Source organism: Pituophis catenifer, unplaced genomic scaffold (assembly GCF_029215685.1).
Source record: "Pituophis catenifer annectens isolate HBS135680 unplaced genomic scaffold, rPitCat1.0.hap2 SCAF_3, whole genome shotgun sequence".
Classification (NCBI taxonomy): domain Eukaryota; kingdom Metazoa; phylum Chordata; class Lepidosauria; order Squamata; family Colubridae; genus Pituophis; species Pituophis catenifer.
Genome location: NW_027256883.1, coordinates 153,674,016 through 153,693,083, shown reverse-complemented (window position 1 = coordinate 153,693,083; position 19,068 = coordinate 153,674,016). Strand labels below are relative to the sequence as shown.

The 19,068-nt window shown below is 38.4% G+C and overlaps 1 protein-coding gene across 1 annotated transcript in view; it reads left to right on the top strand.

Annotated features, from left to right (window-relative positions):
• ZFYVE9 (zinc finger FYVE-type containing 9) overlaps nt 1–19,068 on the top strand; it is a 56,702-nt gene that overhangs the window by 29,135 nt on the left and 8,499 nt on the right. Inside the window, exons 6-16 of the mRNA XM_070941340.1 lie at nt 508–684; nt 1,601–1,770; nt 3,678–3,801; nt 5,209–5,331; nt 6,066–6,221; nt 12,313–12,537; nt 13,902–13,984; nt 14,770–14,874; nt 16,360–16,510; nt 17,181–17,261; nt 18,146–18,308. Of these exons, the coding sequence (XP_070797441.1) occupies nt 508–684; nt 1,601–1,770; nt 3,678–3,801; nt 5,209–5,331; nt 6,066–6,221; nt 12,313–12,537; nt 13,902–13,984; nt 14,770–14,874; nt 16,360–16,510; nt 17,181–17,261; nt 18,146–18,308 (1,558 nt within the window). The remainder of the gene's footprint in view (nt 1–507; nt 685–1,600; nt 1,771–3,677; nt 3,802–5,208; nt 5,332–6,065; nt 6,222–12,312; nt 12,538–13,901; nt 13,985–14,769; nt 14,875–16,359; nt 16,511–17,180; nt 17,262–18,145; nt 18,309–19,068) is intronic.

Genomic DNA, 19,068 nt, shown 5'->3' with positions numbered 1-19,068 from the left:
CTCTATGGTAGCTTCCAGTCTGTGGAATATTCTCTGTGTATACTTAATAACTGTGTATACTTAATGCAATTTTTAGTGTCGTCCCATCTCAGGTTCTGCTCCTCTGCTCTATCAGCTTCTGGATTTCTGGCTTCTCTGTATAAATATTGAAAAAAAAATCTTGTAACAATCTTTACTATATAAGGACAATTTTAATCATAATTCAGCAAACGTTGTTTGAAAAATCTAGCAAAATTGCTGTTAAAAATCTGTTATTAATAGCCTTGGCTCTGTGATCCTAGTTTCATGGTGCTAATGATTCCATAATGGTAATCTGAAATACTTAATTCCTTTAATTAACTTCCTTGATTTGTTTGCCTTTAGTTCCTATGGCTAATGAGTTCATATTTTGTTAGGCTAACATATCTCTGTATTTCTAATAAAAGCAAAACAATGACCTGTTAAATTTCATCAATAATTATTATTACATGATAAAAGTTACCTTTTTGTATTTTTATCTTTTCTTAGCTCAAAGCCTGGAGAATTTGCTGAGTGCCCCTAGTCCGAGCCCCAATCCTAACAATCCTGCTGAATACTGTTCTACCATTCCTCCCTTGCAGCAAGTCCAGGCTTCTGGAGTGCTGAATTCTCCACCACCTACTGTTATGGTCCCAGTGGGAGTCTTAAAGCATCCGGGTACTGAAGGTACAGATCCTTGACAATGTATGCCTCCCTAGTCAGTCCTGTTATTAATTTTAATCACCTCATAAAATTTAGCTTAGGCCAAAAATATCTGATTTCAAGCTAACCTTGGATTATGAGTTTTCTCAGCAAATAATTATGCCTCTTCTTTAAACCATGAAATCTAGGTGACGACTGATCTCATGGAGTTGTATAGTCATCTTACATATGTGTGAGTGATAATGAAAACATATCTGCATAACGTACCTGGGGTGCAATTCAAACTTGTGATGTTTGATTAATTGTGTCTTGGAACACTTACAAATATTATTCAGATTGCATTAGAAAATATATTTCTGTATCATTGTTTTGCACTTACCGTATTTTTTGGAGTATAAGACGCACCGGAATATAAAACGCAGCTTAGTTTTTGGAAAGGAAAATAGGAAAAAAAAATTATTCCTACTAGGTATTCATCTGGCTAGTGTCCTTAGTCTGGTCAGCTTCAGCACATTAGTTTGCTGGTTTTTTATCCCCTGCTTGGGGATAAAAAACAGCTTCTAAGGCACAGCTGAGAGGAAGCAGCAATGAGAAAAGCAGGCAAAGGGGGCGGGGAGATCGCTTCACTTGGCTAACGCCTAGTTAGGGCTGAAAAAAAGCTTCTAAAGAACAGCTGAGTGTCGGAGCAAAGCATGGAGATCACTCACTAGCGCCTCTCAGAGCAGGCAAAGCTGGGAAGATCGGTCCCTAGTGCCTTGTTAACACCTCGTTAGGACTGAAAAAAAGCTTCGAAAAAGCTACATTCGTATAAGACGCACACAAATTTTCAGCCTCTTTTAGGGAGGGAAAAGGTGCGTCTTATACTCTGAAAAATACGGTAGCTTCATTTCTCCTTGTGCGTGTATTTCTTTCATAAAGCTAATCTCATCTTTCTCTGTAGTGAGTCAGCCTAGAGAACAAAGACGTGTTTGGTTTGCTGATGGGATCTTACCCAATGGTGAAGTTGCTGATGCAGCCAAATTAACAGTGTCTGGAACAAGTTCCACTGGAGCACTTGCAGTTTCACATGATCCAAGAAAGCCCATAAGCAACAACACTTTGCCGGAAGAGGTGAATGACTGCCCTTCTTTATTATATGTTATATTGTGCTATTCAAATGGCATGGGAAAGAGAATGCATTAGATTTCCTTATATACAGCATAGAGCCAATGTGATGTAGTGGTTAAGGTACTAGACTAGAGACAGACTGTTGTCTTCTAGACTGGAAAGCACCCCCCCTAAAATCCCCCCACCCCAAACATGGTTAATAGTATGTAACTTGAGCACACCTGAGCAGCGTGGGAGATGACAACAGCAATAAAAATAGTAATAATAAAAAAGGCTGCATAACTCTTGGTGATTCTGGGCGGCTTATAACAAATCAATGAAGGATAAAAGATAATACTAAAAGAAGATGACAAGCACGATGGAGTGAGAGGTGTGAAAGGCCTGAGTGAAGAGCTATGTCTTTGTGGTTCTTTTAAACAATAGAAGGTAAAGGCCAAGAAGTTGTGCTTCCAGTATCTTTATAAATGACATTGTTTAATTGAAGGAACCTGGAGTGTGCCAACTCTGCATGATTGAATCAGCTGGGTAGATGTTATGGGAGACAGGTAATTACTCAAATAGCCAGGCCTTATGCCATGTGGGAGTAGTAACTGGCACCTTAAATTGCAGCAAGAAGCAAACCAACAAGTGATGCAGCTTGCAAAACAGAGGTGTTACATAGACATACAGAGGCATGTCCATTACTGTTTGTGCCATTGTATTCTAGAACAGTTGAAGTTTTTGGGTGGTCTTCAAGGTAGCCCCATGTAAAGCACATTGAGTTGTCAAACCCTGAGCTGACTAGAGCATGAGTGATCCCTGATCTAGGAAACGGGACAGCTGGTACACCAGATGGAGTTGTGCAAAGGTTTTCCTTGCTACTGGCTGCTTGTGAAGCAGGAATTGTGAGTCCCAGAAGTCCCCCAGAATGCATATCATCCTTGAAGGGAGAAGTGCTACTTCATCCATGGTGAACGATGGAATATCCCCAGATCTGGGTGGTCAATTCAGTCACAGCCATTCAATCTTGGTAGAATTGAAACAGATGGGAATGAGAAATTAAAGAAAATGACTTCCATTCTTTCAGTTTAACTTTCATGGGAACTCTAACTCATGTTTTGTATATATTGTAAAAATAAATTGTTTTTGTATCCATGTATAAGGAAGATGATTGATTATCAGATTATAGATATATATGAATATTAGTTGTCTTGATTCTCTTACATAAGATCTTACTGCACTTTTTGTACCTTTTGTTTGTAAAGTGAAGATCAGATTAAATTTTACTTAATTTAAATTATTTGATATAGACATCACCAAATTCCAATTGACTCTGGGCAACATTCAATAAAACCAACAGAATAAAAACAGAATACTGTAATTATAAAAACATCCAACAAAAAATGACGATGGATCTGATTAGCTATGCTATACCCACACACACAGGCCCAAAGAACCCTTATCCAAGGTCTGGGGGAAAAAGGCATTTCAGAATGCCAGCAAGGTGGGAGTTACATAAATATCAGGTTGAATCTTGTTCCAGAGCGCAAGCAAGATGACAAAGAAGGTATGTATCTGGGCCCTCGATAGATGACATTGTTTAATTAAAGGGACGTGAAGGGTTCCAACTCTTGGATCGAACAGATCAGACTGATACCATGGAACATAGATGATCCTTCAAGTAACCAGGCCCTCTGACAAACAAGGTTTTATAGGTTATGACCAAAACCTTGATTGCACCTGGAAGCATACAGATAACCAGCCTAACTTGTTGGAGCTATCACATGGGCATATTAAGGCATGCTCATCCCTGCCTGCACTTTGCATTCTGGACCAGTTTTGAGTGGTCTTCAAGGGCAGGTCCAGTCATAATGTGAGGTGATTAAGGCGTGAGTAAATATACATCAAATGTTTTTTGTTATATCTTGTAGACTGAAAACACACTTGCATTTTCAAGAAATATAACTCAGGTTGGAAGTCCAGTTGGCAGTGCAATGAATCTTATTCCAGAAGACGGGCTTCCTCCAATTCTCATCTCTACTGGAGTAAAAGGAGGTGAGTGATGAATGCTAGTGTGTAAATGAAAGATGCAATATTATATAGAATGGAACTTAATACTATAATGCAGAACTTTCTTCAAACTCAGATTGTCTTTTAATTAGTGGTGGATAAGGTTATTCCTAATGAGGTGTTGTTATTTGTTTTATTCAAGTGGGAGTTCTGTGGTAGCACTATATTGGTTAATGTACTAGAACTCAATGGAGATTAAGGAAATGTTCATTGAGTATAAAAAAATAAGATAATTGCAAGAAAAGATATCTTTGTTAATCAGCATAGCACCAATTTCTGTGATAACCTATAATTGTTTAAATTATTCTAGTACTCCTCAAACATACTGTTTTCATAGCTCTTGGGGTTTTGCTCATCATAGTTTTTCAGATTCAGACATGTTAGAAATGTCATCTATTTATGTTTTCCATGTCAATGTTGTAGGAGAGTTTTAAATTAAAACTAAAAATGCATTAATTAAATAGTTAAAAGTATGCATACATATTTAAAGTCATCATAGTTATACTTCATGACTCCCAGGTGGGAGAGTATTCTCATAGAGAAGGTTCCCTTCTGCAAAATCAGCAGCTGACTATGTGTAGGTCGTGATAGAATCAGGAAGCCTTCCTGAGGAGACTTTCTAAAGAGATCTAAAGATAAAGAGAATTATTCCAGGTATAATCTAGCACTAAAGTTTTTCATAACTTGCAAAAGCTTAAATGTGATAGAACAGCTAATAGGTAGACTGCACATTTGTTTCAAGACTGTTACATTCTGTATGTTCCACTCTTAATCCGCCATTCAGCAAACAGCAAAAGTTGGAATTTAAAAAAGCAGAATAGGAAGCATATTGATGCCTTTGAACTTTGATATGGGCGACTCCTGAAAGCAATGTGGACAACCAAGAAAACAAAGTGATGGATCATCAAACACATCAACCCATAATTCTCACTTGAGTCCCAAATGACCAGTCTCAAGTTATGCTACTTCTATCTAAATTCTATTCTAGTACAAGGATAGTCCAACACAAAGTTTATTGCAATAACATAAATATAATATTAATTTGATGTTTTTATAAAAAAAGAAAGTGTTTATTGAAGAGACATACTCCAAATCTCCACCAGTGCACACCCAATAGGGTCATATAAACAACAGGAGAAAAAAAAAAGAGCTGACAGAAAGGCAGATTTCAATCAAGTGTTGGGAAGAAATTCCAAATGACCTTGTTCAGGAAAACCTGGATAGACATTTGGTACAGATGCTTTAATTTGAATTCCTCATCCAGAGGATGGAGTTGAATTTGATAGCCTGAATTTCTATTTCTAATACTATGGTTCTAACATCATAGATTTTCTTGTACATAAAACCTTGTATATTTTTCAGCAAATGATATATAATCTTCCTTTGTTTTAGATTATACTGTAGAAGAAAAACCATCTCACATATCAGTGATGCAACAGCTGGAAGATGGTGGCCCTGATCCTCTTGTATTTGTTTTAAATGCAAATTTATTGTCTATGGTTAAAATTGTAAATTGTAAGTCCCAGTTATTTTGAGTAGATTCTGAATATCTTATCTATTAAGTACAATTATATTCTGTTATATTTCTGCTAGCAAGCAGTTATTCATTAATAGTGGGCAGGGTCTTAGTAGGTACTGTTTGCTGAGTTCAGAAAACGTTTGTAGGATTCTTGGGGGAGGTGGAGGTTGGGGACACATTTAGAAATTTTAAGGGTCTGCTTATATTGGTAATATCGATTTCTTGACTCAGGAAAATGGCAATAATGTAATAGAGAAGACTCCATTTAATGTTCTGAATAATAATGAAATTGTTAAAATTACATTTCTATCATCAAATGTGTAAATTGATTACATGTGATAAAATTTCATCTAATTTTTAACGGTTGCTGTAGAAGATATGACATTGGGTTAGAATGCAATATTACAGTATGTAGCACTTTGCAAATTTCCTTTTAAAAATATTTTAATTAGAAAAAAAAGAGATGAAAGAAGAGTTAAATATATATGTTATTCATTATTGTGCTGGTGGTTTTTATTCTGTATTTATATTATACATCGCTCAAAGTCTTAACTAGGACAATTCATAAATATTGTAAGTAAAAAATTTTCTACCATCCAGTGCAGTGTTCCTGATCCTCATACATACCTCTTATGGATAATAGCTATAAAATATTTATTTTGATAAACAGCATCCTACAGTGTGTGAATTCACTTAATACTTTAAAATCTTTTTTTCTTTTTTTGTGCAGATGTGAACAGGAAATGCTGGTGCTTTACTACAAAGGGAATGCATGCAGTAGGCCAATCAGAAATAGTAATTCTTCTCCAATGTTTACCTGATGAAAAATGCTTACCCAAGGATATTTTTAACCACTTTGTGCAACTTTATCAAGATGCCTTGGCAGGTAAAACTCTGGCTATTTTAAAAACTATTATGATTGATGGCACCTTTTAAAATTGTTGAATAGGCCTTTTGAAGTTCTGAACCCATTTGGAATATTTGAGGAGATTGGGAGCATCTACCTTGAAATAATCGCAACATATAACTACTTAATAAGGTATTTGGTTAAATTGCTCAAATTTCTAAATAATAATAGCTCCCCTCTAAGATTGGTAACACAATCAAAGTGCTGGCTCATAGGAAGGAAGGAAGGAAGGAAGGAAGGAAGGAAGGAAGGAAGGAAGGAAGGAAGGAAGGACCTGTGGATTAGCATTTGCATCTTGTGTGCTTGCAGAAAACTCAAAAGTCATACATGGAAGTTGGTGTTTTTCTTGCTGAAAAAAGTAATTCCACCTGTGAAGGGAGGGAGCTTTACGAACAAATTTGGATGCAAAATTCATTGATCAACTAATTGATTCTGGGTTTGGCATATTCTGTCTTGAATATACTCAGCATTTCACAAGCTATAATAAAGTGCTTCTCACTTGTGGTCTTGTGTAATTTATTGTCTTCCCAATTTGGTTTTGAATATTGACTTTTGAGCACACTGTTCTGTAATATTGTGAGAAACAGGATTTTGGGACAGAATAATTTGTAATAGCCAAATTTTACCTGGATAGGATTCAGTATTTTACATTTCTTTAGTTCACACAAGTAAATTAATTCATGAATTATGTGTTGGATTGCAAAAAGTATTGCTTTGTGAGTAGACGATCTTCATGATTCATAATAATAATAATAATAATAATAATAATAATAATAATAATAATAATAATAATAATAATAATAATAATAATTTTATTTCTATACCGCCCTTCTCCCGAAGGACTCAGGGCAGTGTACAGCCAATTTAAAAACACAAGACACAACAATGATTAAAAATTAAAATAATTAAATAGATTTGGCCGATTTAAAACCCCAAAAATTTAAAAAAACCCAATTTAAAATTATTATGTTGATAGCCCGGCCTGGCGGAACAACAGGGTCTTCAATGCACAACAAAACACCCGGAGGTCGGAGATCTTATGTATTTCCGGGGGCAGTTCATTCCACAGGGCAGGGGCTCCCACAGAGAAGGCCCTCCCCCTGGGTGTCGCCAGCCGACATAACTTGGTTGATGGCACCCTGAGGAGACCCTCTCTGTGGGAGCGGACTGGTCGGTGGGAGGCTATTGGTGGCAGAAGATGGTCTCGAAGGTACCGGGTCCTATGCCATGGAGCGCTTTAAAGGTGGTAACCAACACCTTGAATCGCACCCGGAAGACTACTGGGAGCCAGTGCAGCTCGCGCAGGAGGGGTGTCACGCGGGCACAACGAGTTGCGCCCATAACCACCAGCGCGGCCGCATTCTGGACCAGTTGGAGCCTCCGAGTGCTCTTCAAGGGGAGCCCCATGTAGAGAGCATTACAATAGTCCAGCAGGGAGGTGACAAGGGCATGAGTGACCGTGCGCAAGGCGTCCCGATCCAGAAAGGGCTGCAACTGGCGGATCAGGCGAACCTGATAAAAGGCCCCCCTGGCCACGGCCGTCATATGCTCTTCTAAAGACAGCCATGCGTCCAGGAGGACACCCAGATTGCGAGCCCTCTCAGTCGGGGGCAAAGATTCACCCCCAATAGTCAGCGATGGCACCTGCTGACTATATCGGGACGCCGGAAGCCACAGCCACTCGGTCTTGGAGGGGTTGAGTCTGAGCCTGTTCCTCCCCATCCAGACCCGCACAGCCTCCAGGCAGCGAGACATCACATCAAGGGCATCGTTGGGGTGGTCTGGGGTGGAGATGTACAGCTGAGTATCATCAGCGTACAGATGACACTTCACCCCAAAACCACGGATGATCTCACCCAGCGGCTTCACATAAATGTTGAACAGAAGAGGCGAGAGGACCGACCCTTGTGGCACTCCCCATGCGAGACGCCTCGAGGTCGACCTCTGCCCCCCTGCCAACACGAACTGCGAACTCGGAGAGGAAGGAGGAGAACCACCGCAGAATGGTGCCCCCATTCCTAACCCTCTCAACCACTGCAGCATGATACCATGGTCGATGGTATCAAAAGCTGCTGAGAGATCTAATAGGACTAGGACAGAGGAGCAACCCCTGTCCCGAGCCCTCCAGAGATCATCCACCAACGCGACCAATGCCGTTTCTGTGCTGTGCCCCTGCCTGAAGCCCGACTGGCACGGGTCTAGATAGATAGCTTCATCCAGGTGCCCGGGCAGTTGTCGTGCCACCACACTCTCAACAACCTTCGCCACAAAACGAAGACCAGACAGTAGTTGGCTAATTCAGCCGGGTCCAGGGAAGGCTTCTTGAGGAGGGGCCTCACCACCGCCTCTTTCAAGGCAGCGGGAAAGGCACCCTCACTCAGAGAAACAGTTATAATCCCCTGGAGCCAGCCTCGTGTAACCTCCCGGGAGGCCAGTACCAACCAGGAGGGACACGGGTCCAATAAACATGTGGCGCCACTAATCCTACCCAGAACCCTGTCCACATCCTCGGGAGCCTCAAACTCCTCCTAGATAATATTCTCAAGACCTGCCCCTGTCTCCTCCCCTGGACTCATCCAATCGGAGTCCAAGCCATCCCGAATCCGAGCAACTTTATCATGCAGAAATTGCACAAAATCCTCAGCGCGGCCCTGCAAGGGATCTTCCCGCACTCCCCCCCGAAGAAGGGAGTGGGTCACCCTAAACAGGGCGGCTGGGCAGTTCTCTGCAGATGCGATAAGAGCGGAGAAATGGTTAGATTTCGCCACTTTTATCGCCACTAGGTAGGTCTTGATATAAGACCTCACCTGTGTCCGGTCGGAATCGGATTGACTAGTCCTCCAAATGCTCTCTAGGCGTCTTTTCCGACGCTTCATCTCTCTCAGCTCCTCGGAGAACCAAGGAGCCAATTGAGATTGGCATCGGGTCAGAGGCCGCAAAGGCACGACGCGGTCCAAAGCTCCGGTGGCCGCACTCTCCCAGGCGGCCACCAGCTCTTCAGTCGAGTCATGTGCCAGAGTCTCAGGAAACGGCCCAAGCTCCGTCAGGAACCTTTCGGGGTCCATCAGGCACCTGGGACGGAACCATTTGGTCGGTTCCGTCTCCCTGCGGCGGGGGAAAGCAGTAGGAAAGTCTAAGTGAAGGAGCGAATGATCTGTCCATGACAAGGGTTTGATATCTAGGTCCCCTCTACCAAGATCATTCAACCACTGACCAGAGACAAAAATCAGGTCCAGAGTGTGTCCCCCTATGTGAGTTGGGCTTTGAACTAACTGGGTCAGGTCCATGGCCGTCCTGGAAGCCATGAACTCCCGAGCCGCCTCTGACGCCTCACCCGCAGATGGAAGGTTGAAATCCCCCATGACAATAAGTCTGGGGGTGTCAACCGCCACCCCGGCAATGACGTCGAGTAGCTCGGGCAGGGTCGCTGCCATGTGGCAGGGAGCCAGGTACGCAGTCAGCAAACCCATCTGCACCCCACGGCCCCACTTCACAAAGAGGGACTCACATCCGGCTATCTGAGGAACAGTGGTCTCCCTCGGACAAAGACTCTCCCTAATAATCACCGCCACTCCCCCACCCCTCCCCTGGGCCCTTGGCTGATGAAATGCACGGAAACCTGGTGGGCACATTTCAACGAGGGGAACCCCCCCCCTCTTGGCCCATCCAGGTCTCCATAATACCTGCCAGGTCCACACACCCCTCTAAAATAAGATCACAAATGAGGGGGGCTTTATTAACTACTGACCTGGCATTACACAACATCAGCCGCGGACCCTGGGCCTGAGACTCTGCACAACCCAGGACACGAGTCGCGCATTGGGGGCCGGCGTGCGTAATTGCTCGTAAACAGCGTGTGCACATCCCCAGCACATGATATGGCCCCCTGCGCCCGTCATATCTGCCCTTCCCACTCATTGTTTCAATTACACAGCCCTTCCTACATACATTCATTTAGTAGTGCACAAAGCATACTTAATATCTATTGTGATATTATAATATGTGTGAGAAAAGAAATCATTAGATCAACCCAAAGTTTAACACAATCAGCTTATTATCTGGCACAGATGCAATGAATCTAATTATTGCGTCAGAATAGTTTTTCATATATAGAAAATTAGCTTGGAATAGAAGTATTATCCATAATTATATATATTTTTCAATAGTTTAAAAGAAGGCAGGATTGGTAAAGGATTTTCATTATAACAAAGGGATTTTTTTTCCAGCAGGAATTAGGATACTTTATGATCAAAGTATCCATTAGATACTTTGTGCTGTTAGAATATTATACCACATGTCTGTGCTACTTTATTCCTGTAAAGTTGTGATATTTTCTACAGCCAACCCTAGCATTACTCAACGTGAACAAAGGACCTCAAGTATCAAATGCTGTAAGGCAGGTTACTGATTCTTCCTCTTAACATCTTCCTGATGTTCCCACTGTCGAAGGACATACCCAATTATATCACATGGACTATTCTCAGCACCCTAAGGTAGCTCTGTGGTGAGGGACTTGTCCAAATGTGAATATTGAGTTAAGGTTCCTTTGCCATATTGAAACAATTCCAGGTTCCTTATTGGAATTTCTTAAGTTTCAGTTTGAGACTCTAGTGTGGAAATAAGAAAAAAAGCATTAAACAAATGCTTTCTTAATGTAAATGATTTGCATTATTTGCTTTTTTGAGCATATATATCTTGAGAAAAATATCTAAAACTGTCAGTGTAGCAACTCAAATATGGTATGCAAATATGTGAACGAATTGACAGTGGGATCTAAGCTTATCACTTTCCAAAATGTCATTCCAAAAGGAATGCAAGCAGCGCTTTACTGGAATTAAAATGGGAAGTAAGAAATCATTTTACTTTTTTTTAATAGTCAGGATTCCAAAATGTTATCAATTAAAAAAAACAGATTTTTAAAAAACTACAGTATGTGTGCAGTGATCAGACTGTTTGAACCTGATAAAATTTATGATTCATTACAGGATAGTGCCAGCTTGCATTCTGTTTAGATTGTCATTTGGCTACATTAAAGTTTAGTTTCTGCCTCAAAACCAGTAACTCTAGTTGTTTTTTGAGAGGAGGGGGCATTATTTAAGAGTGGAGATGAGGAAGTTCATCTTGCTTCTTGTCTATTACTGGGCACTAATGCAGGGATTTTATTCTGGCAATGTTTTACAAGGCTTTGGAGTCATTGGCTATGGAGTGGGTAGAAATATAACATGCTAGTGTTTCCTAAATAGTCTGCAGGAATCACTTTAGATTTGTGACTGGCATACATGTGGTATAACAAGCTTTCTTTATCAAATCGCAGTAAGTTGTAACCATAGTTTTATATCTTCTATATATAAAGAAGAATGTATACTTCTTTAAGAGTATTATGTAGACTCTTTATATCTACTGTAATGAGTTGCCTCTCATTACTATTTTAAAACCAAGCTGGGTGACAGTGCCTAACCAGTCTCATTTGAAATCAAAACTATGTTGTACCTGGTAGGCTATCAGGGTTGTAGGCAAGTCTGGGAATCCCAAAAGAAGCCAGTGGCCTTTATTCTTTGTTTTAACATAAGGGATACATTACTTCAGTCAAAGTATACTTCACTATGTGGAAGTTCTTGTTTTCCAGCTTATTAAGTGTCAGGCTAGACTTGTATGTTAATGGATTATTAGAAATAATAATTAAGGGTGATAACTAAAGCAGGAGAGCTTGAGAAGTTTAATGAATTTATTCATAACCTAAGCATGCGTAATTCATATATTTTATTTTTATACTTTTCCTAAATACTAAGATGCTCGGATTCCAGTTTCAGCTGTCAGTTTTCTAGGTACACGAATAACCTTTTTGGAGTAATATTGTTTTGGAATTCAAACGATATGTTAAGTGTTGCAATGTTAAGTGAATAAAAGACTGATTTGCTTTTGCTTTAGTATGTTAATTAAAATTTAATATTAGTCTGTTTTAACATTAAATAATCCATTTTTTTAATTATTAGTAGAATAAGGATTATATGCAATTTTCTGTTTTGATGGTATATGTACTGCTAAAGTAACCATACTTTTGGTTTTGTAGGAAATGTTGTGAGCAACTTAGGACACTCATTTTTCAGTCAGAATTTCCTTAGTAGCAAGGAGCATGGTGGTTTCCTATATGTTACACCTGCGTATCAGTCACTGCAGGACTTGGTGCTTCCCACCCCACCATATTTATTTGGGATTCTTATCCAGAAATGGGAGACTCCTTGGGCTAAAGTCTTTCCAATCCGACTCATGCTAAGACTCGGAGCTGAATACAGATGTAAGTCCTATTTTTCAAAAAATTAGAAATATTTCTTATACTACTTTGGAAAAACCTATGGAATGACACAGAGAAGAATTTGAGTCTCTTTTGGGTGGTAACACTTTTGTTTTTATAGTTTTTTATTTTGGCTCTATTCTATGAAAGGAGTTTATTTTGTTCACATAAAGGGAACCAGGTGTGGTTCCAACATCAAATTAAGCTATAATACAATGTGCTTGCATAATATGTTCTGTGAACTAAGCCATGTGGTTTGTACAGTGTGGTTTTATGGCTTAGCTTGATGTGTGAATCCAGCAAATGATACCTTATTCAGCAAAACAGAGTAAGGCAAATTGTAAGTTAATCATTAGATCTTAACATACTATGTGAACATAGGTTTTGTTTTTTCTTCTTGACTTGAATCTAAGAACTTTAATTATTATTTCAATAAAAATCTTTTTAAGTTTTTAAATAAATAATATTGCATGTTTTTTCTTTGTGTCCTTATTACACATTTATTATTTATTTATTATTTATTTATTACACATAAGAATTACAACAAGGCAAATTCAGTTATAGAATCAACTATATTAGTAGCATATTTCTTAATGAATATAGGGAATATAGGCCTTCGCTCAGTGTTTCTTTTGTATGTGTACTTATTGAAGAGGCAAATGAAATTTAAGTCAACTAAATTATTAAATATCGATAGAAAGACTGGTACTTATTTGCAGTTGCTCTGTGTAAATAAATACATAGCAAGTTCTGCTGGAAAAAACTGATATTTTAACCCAATGTACCTTTGGTGTTTTAACTCAGCACAAGGCACATTTGTTTTAATAAAAGTTCTTGATTAATGGGGCACTAAAATGATATAAAGATTCCAGTTGCCTATTTACATGTGATAATATAGGTAAAGGGGGACACTGGTTCTGGCTAAGATGCTGAGCCTGTCAGTTGAAATGTCGGCAGTTCAGCAGTTCGAATCTGTAGTGCTGCATAATGGGGTGAGCTCTCATTACTTGTCCCAACTTCTGCCAATCTAGCAGTTCGAAATCACATAAAAAATGCAAGTAGAAAAATAGGGACCATCTTTGGTGGGAAGGTAACAGTGTTCCATGCGCCTTTGGTGTTTAATCATGCCAACTAACTCTGTAGTCATGGCAGCCACATGACTACGGAGACGTTTTCAGACAGTGCTGGCTCTTCGGCTTTGAAACAGATGAGCACTGCCTCCTAGAGTCGGGAACGACTAGCACATATGTGTGAGGGGAACCTTTACCTTTACCTTTACCTTTATCTACTTTTGTAGCAACATATACAAAACTGTTTAAGTAAACATTTCAGAAAATAAATCTGAATTTTTTGGGGTTTCTTTTTAGTGTATCCATGTCCACTTTTCAGTGTCAGATTTCGTAAGCCATTGTTTGGTGAGACTGGTCACACAATTATGAATCTTCTTGCGGTAAGTAATAATTACAAGGATTTGTTTTTCATTTGCTCTGTCATATTTAATAAAGAAACTGTGTATGTTTTGGTATTCTCATTTACATACACAATTACATACACGAAGTTCCAGAATTAGATTACGGGATTTTTCTTTTATTTGTGTATATATTACTAAATATGTGACCTTAAACATATCTTAAGATTTGAATTGTATTTTCATTTAGCTATAGATATACTGCTCATATTAGATACACTCATGTAGAGATGTAAATAAACGAAGAGATTTTTAATGGTATTTCTAAATTCAGAAGATATAGGTATGTTGCCTAAATAAAACTGTTGCTTTCTGGAACCAAAATAATATACTGTAAGTGCATTTATGCTAAACAAATAGTGTATTCTCAGTCTTCCGGAAGCAAGAATTTTGGAAGGAAGGTTGGGCGGGAGATAATAGCTAGTCATATGGGTACTATCTTCCTACTATCAACTAAGCAAGAGGCATCTTGTTTCACTCATCAGGTCAATATTTTAATTTAATTCTGTTGTACAGTTGTCATTTAAGAAAGTATCTCACTGGAAACTACTTGTTATCATTTATATATCTTTGATTTTTCATATTGCCTCTGAAATCAACTGTATGCTTTGCTATTCTTTACAGAATAATAAGATGGTAGTTATTACAATAGAAATTAATGCAGCATGTTATTAAAATATTTCTGTATCAATTCAAAATATATGAAAACTTAAAAGTTTAATTATGATCAGTAGCTATCATGACTTTGGTTATTCTTTGTGTGCCAGGACTTCAGGAATTACCAGTATACATTACCAGTTGTCCAAGGCTTAGTGGTTGATATGGAAGTCAGGAAAACAAGCATAAAAATTCCCAGTAACAGATATAATGAGGTATGTGGCATAGATAGAATACACTCAGTTTTGAAATCCACTACAAAGATAGTTTTATTAAATGAGATTCTTATTGATATTACTGTCTAAGTGCTTGTTTTAAAAAATGACTTATTTTACTATGCTTTATAAGTAAATCCTTTTTTAATTAATTTACCTGATAAATATACTACCAAATAATTAATATTATTTGTGTTTTAAAGACGGTTGGAGAAAAATATCTAAAAATAATTTAGCATTACCTTTGACATAATTTTGCGAAGGGTTTCCAATGATGAATTAAATTTGTGAACTGTTTACTGTTTATCTATAATCCCATATTACTGTATCCCTTAATGTAATCTGAATATTTAAGCTCTGTTTAAACAAATTGCCATGTCATGTCACACATTGAACCACCATTCACTATATTTGTGTGGGGGAAAGTACGTGAAGCTTAGAATTAGTGAATAGTGGCATCTTTTTTGCCACAACAATTTCAGCCAAATGTTTTCCATGCCTATTGATCAGTTTTACACATTAGCTCAGCTTGGAGGTAGTTAGACCTACAGTATTATTCTTTGCTGCTTCAAGTCATTGGTATTTGTGGGTTATATTGCATGAATTATTCACTTCAGTTCATGCTATAGTATTTCAAATTGGTTAAGGTCAATCATTCCAAAGTGTGAAATTTCTTGTGCCTGGACATTACATTTTAGTGTAAATTTACTCATGCATTTAAGATTGTAGCATTTCTGTATGACTCACATGTATTTAAACTTTATCTTATCAATGGATAAGATAAAGTCATATTCTGTAGAAATTGCAGATACAATCTAGACTCCATTGTTTCTCTTGATTACTAGCAATTTTATTTTCATCACCATGCATTATGGTTGGTATGATGTTCTATTGTTAGAAAGCAGTGTTTTGTTGCTTGAATATGGATCAAGAAAGGGCAAAGCCTCTGGCGGTGATACTACTGCCATTTCGACCTTGTGAGCACTGATGACACTTTTTGAAGTTTGCAGAAATCTCTTTTAATCAATGATTCACTTCCACAAACCTATTTCATGAAGAGTAAACTCTAATTGTGAGACTTCTCATTCGGTGTCTCGCATCGGATAGCCATCTGATTGGAACATTTAACCAATTCATCCTTTGTAAGAGAGCTGATTATCTTCTATTCATATACTTTATCCAACGAAGAAAATGAATGTGGCTCAGGTTATTCATCAAAGGGGAAGATGTGGGTCAGGGATTTGGATGTTGTTTGTTTAACCAGCATTCAATAGTATTTAGATGAAGCTCTGATCACATTATAGAACTTTGTAGATCAAGATTATGAAAAATTCTAAAGGATTTATAATAATTCAATACTGTATATGTTGTCCTCAAGGAATAATCCTAGGGAGATATTGTCCAAAGTATTAAAATGTTTGTCTTGAAATCACAGCCCATATTACACATTAATGGCAGATGCTCTATTTTGGGCGTTTGTTGCAGATGATGAAAGCCATGAACAAATCCAATGAGCATGTTTTAGCAGGTGGTGCATGCTTCAATGAGAGAGCAGACTCCCATCTGGTTTGTGTGCAGAATGATGATGGCAACTATCAGACTCAGGCCATCAGTATTCATAATCAACCAAGGAAGGGTGAGAGTTGTTGACAATGTTTTCTATATAAATGCTGATTTCTTGAATTATTTCCTTTAGTTTTAAAAGCTGCTATTGATCTTTATTTTCGTAAGTATATGAAATACAAAGGCAAAATTTGCAGGTTCTTAAATCAGTCATCAGACTTCAATTATTTCTTGATGTTGGAATTTTGGCATTGGACTTTACGTTTGTTGAATTTTGGTACTACACTAATTCTGTTTGTTTCCTGTTGTCTTAAAATTAAAGCATCATTAAGGATCATTTGTTAAACTTGCCAGAATAAGACTTGTGCTGTCTTTCTCTAATAGAATTTTTAAGTTTGTGTATTATTTTTTTGTAGTCTTTCTCTGAGCAAATTTTTGCATGTGGGTTCATGACCCAAACTAGTAAGTTCTTCAACACTACAAAAACCTTTCGGTATGGAGTGGAGAACACAATAATAAATGTAGATCTTGCAAAACAGAATGTAAAATGAATTAATTGTGATCAAGTATCCTTTAACTCTCAAATTTCCCATAACATTTCCGTTTGCCTAAAATATGTAGTTTATATTTTTGTTTAAACATAGTAGTTGCATAATTTATTTTTTGTTTGGATTGTTCATTGTTTTGGTATTAAATTAAATGGACGTTTTATATTTACATTTTACTCTGTCTCATTGTTGCAGTGACTGGAGCCAGCTTCTTTGTATTTAGTGGAGCTTTAAAATCATCTTCAGGCTATCTTGCAAAGTCCAGTATTGTAGAAGGTAAGATTTCTGTCTTTTATTTGTTTATTTATAAAAGTATAAGTAAACTGCTTTGCAAAACAGGTTTCATAAAAAAGCAAGCCAATAACAATTAACAATTGCACAATGATAAAGGTTTACAGATTACACACTATTTTTTTTAACCACCCCTGTAGAATGATGTTTTTCTAGAGTCTAATCCAGTTCAGCTTTCAAATTCTTGTCAAAGTGTATAGTACTATATTAGAGGCATGGATACTATTTCAGGTTCACAAAAATAGATGTAAATGATCACTGATGACTCTATAAAAGATATTTTAATATAAAAGATATATTAAGCAATTATTTGTCTAAAATCAAAGTCTTACTCTATAAAAAAGATTGATTTTAGACAAACAATTGCTTAATGAAGGATTAAATATATTTTAAAATTCTGCATTATTCTTACTTTACCAAATCTGCCATTTCTTTAAAGATGAATATAAAGCTTAAGAGTAGATTCAGGTAATAATAGAAATTAATATAGCCTATTTATTGTTCTTAATTTTTAATGTTCTTTAATGTTTTTTACGCAAATTCAACACCTGAGGTCCCGCTTTCTAGCCTGATACCTTAACCACCATGCCAAACTGGTTCTCCATCTGTATAATATACCCTGTTTCCCCCAAAATAAGACATTCCCTGATAATAAACCCAATCGGGCTTTTGAGCACATGGCAATAAGGCCAAGCGCTTATTTCAGGGTTCAAAAAAATATAAAACAGGGTCTTATTTTAGGGGAAACACGGTACTACATGACATTTGTGAAAGTCAGGATATTAGGCTCTCCTTTTTCATACTTTACATGCCATTCCAACAATATATTGGTGGAATTTTGTTAAGTGCTTATATTTTTTAATATGTAGATGGTGTGATGGTACAGATAACAGCTGAAAATATGGACTCCCTGAGGCAAGCTCTGAGGGAGATGAAAGACTTTACAATTTCTTGTGGAAAAATGGATGCTGAAGAACCTCAAGAACATGTGCATATTCAGTGGGTGGATGATGATAAAAACTTCAACAAAGGGTACCTTAACAACTTTTTGTTTTATTTGGTTTTATTGAATTGCTTCACATATAATGCTGAGTTATAATTATCATGTGAACCAACAGGAATCTGCCTGTACATAATGCTACTTCCTGCATAGCCAAAAGGAGAAATAAATTGGACAGTAGGAATGTCTGAATAGTGTGTACTAACCTGTTTTTGTTTTGTTTTTTTACCCAGCCAGAGGAGTTGTGTTTCCTGATAGGGCATGCTCTATCCCGACTGTGCGGGATGATGGGTTGGTTAGCTGCAGCAGAGGGGTCGTGAAAGGAAATTTAACTGGGGGGCAGGGGGACGATAGAAAGGGCTGTGTAATTGAAATCATGAGTGGGAGGGGCAGGTACGACGGGCGCAGGGGGTCATATCAAGTGTCGGGGGTGCGCACGCGCTGTCTCCGAGCGATTGCGCACTCCGGCCCCCAATGCGTGACTCGTGTCCTGGGTTGTGTAGAGCCTCAGGCCCAGGGTCCGCGGCTGATGTTATGTAATGCCAGGTCGGTGGTTAATAAGGCCCCCCTCATCTGTGATCTTATTTTGGAGGGGGGTGCAGACCTGGCAGGTATTACGGAGACCTGGTTGGGCCAAGAGGGGGGGGTCCCCCTCGTAGAGATGTGCCCGCCAGGTTTCCGTGCATTTCATCAGCCAAGGGCCCAGGGGAGGGGTGGGGGAGTGGCGGTGATCATTAGGGAGAGTCTTTGTCCGAGGGAGACCACTGTTCCTCAGATAGCCGGATGTGAGTC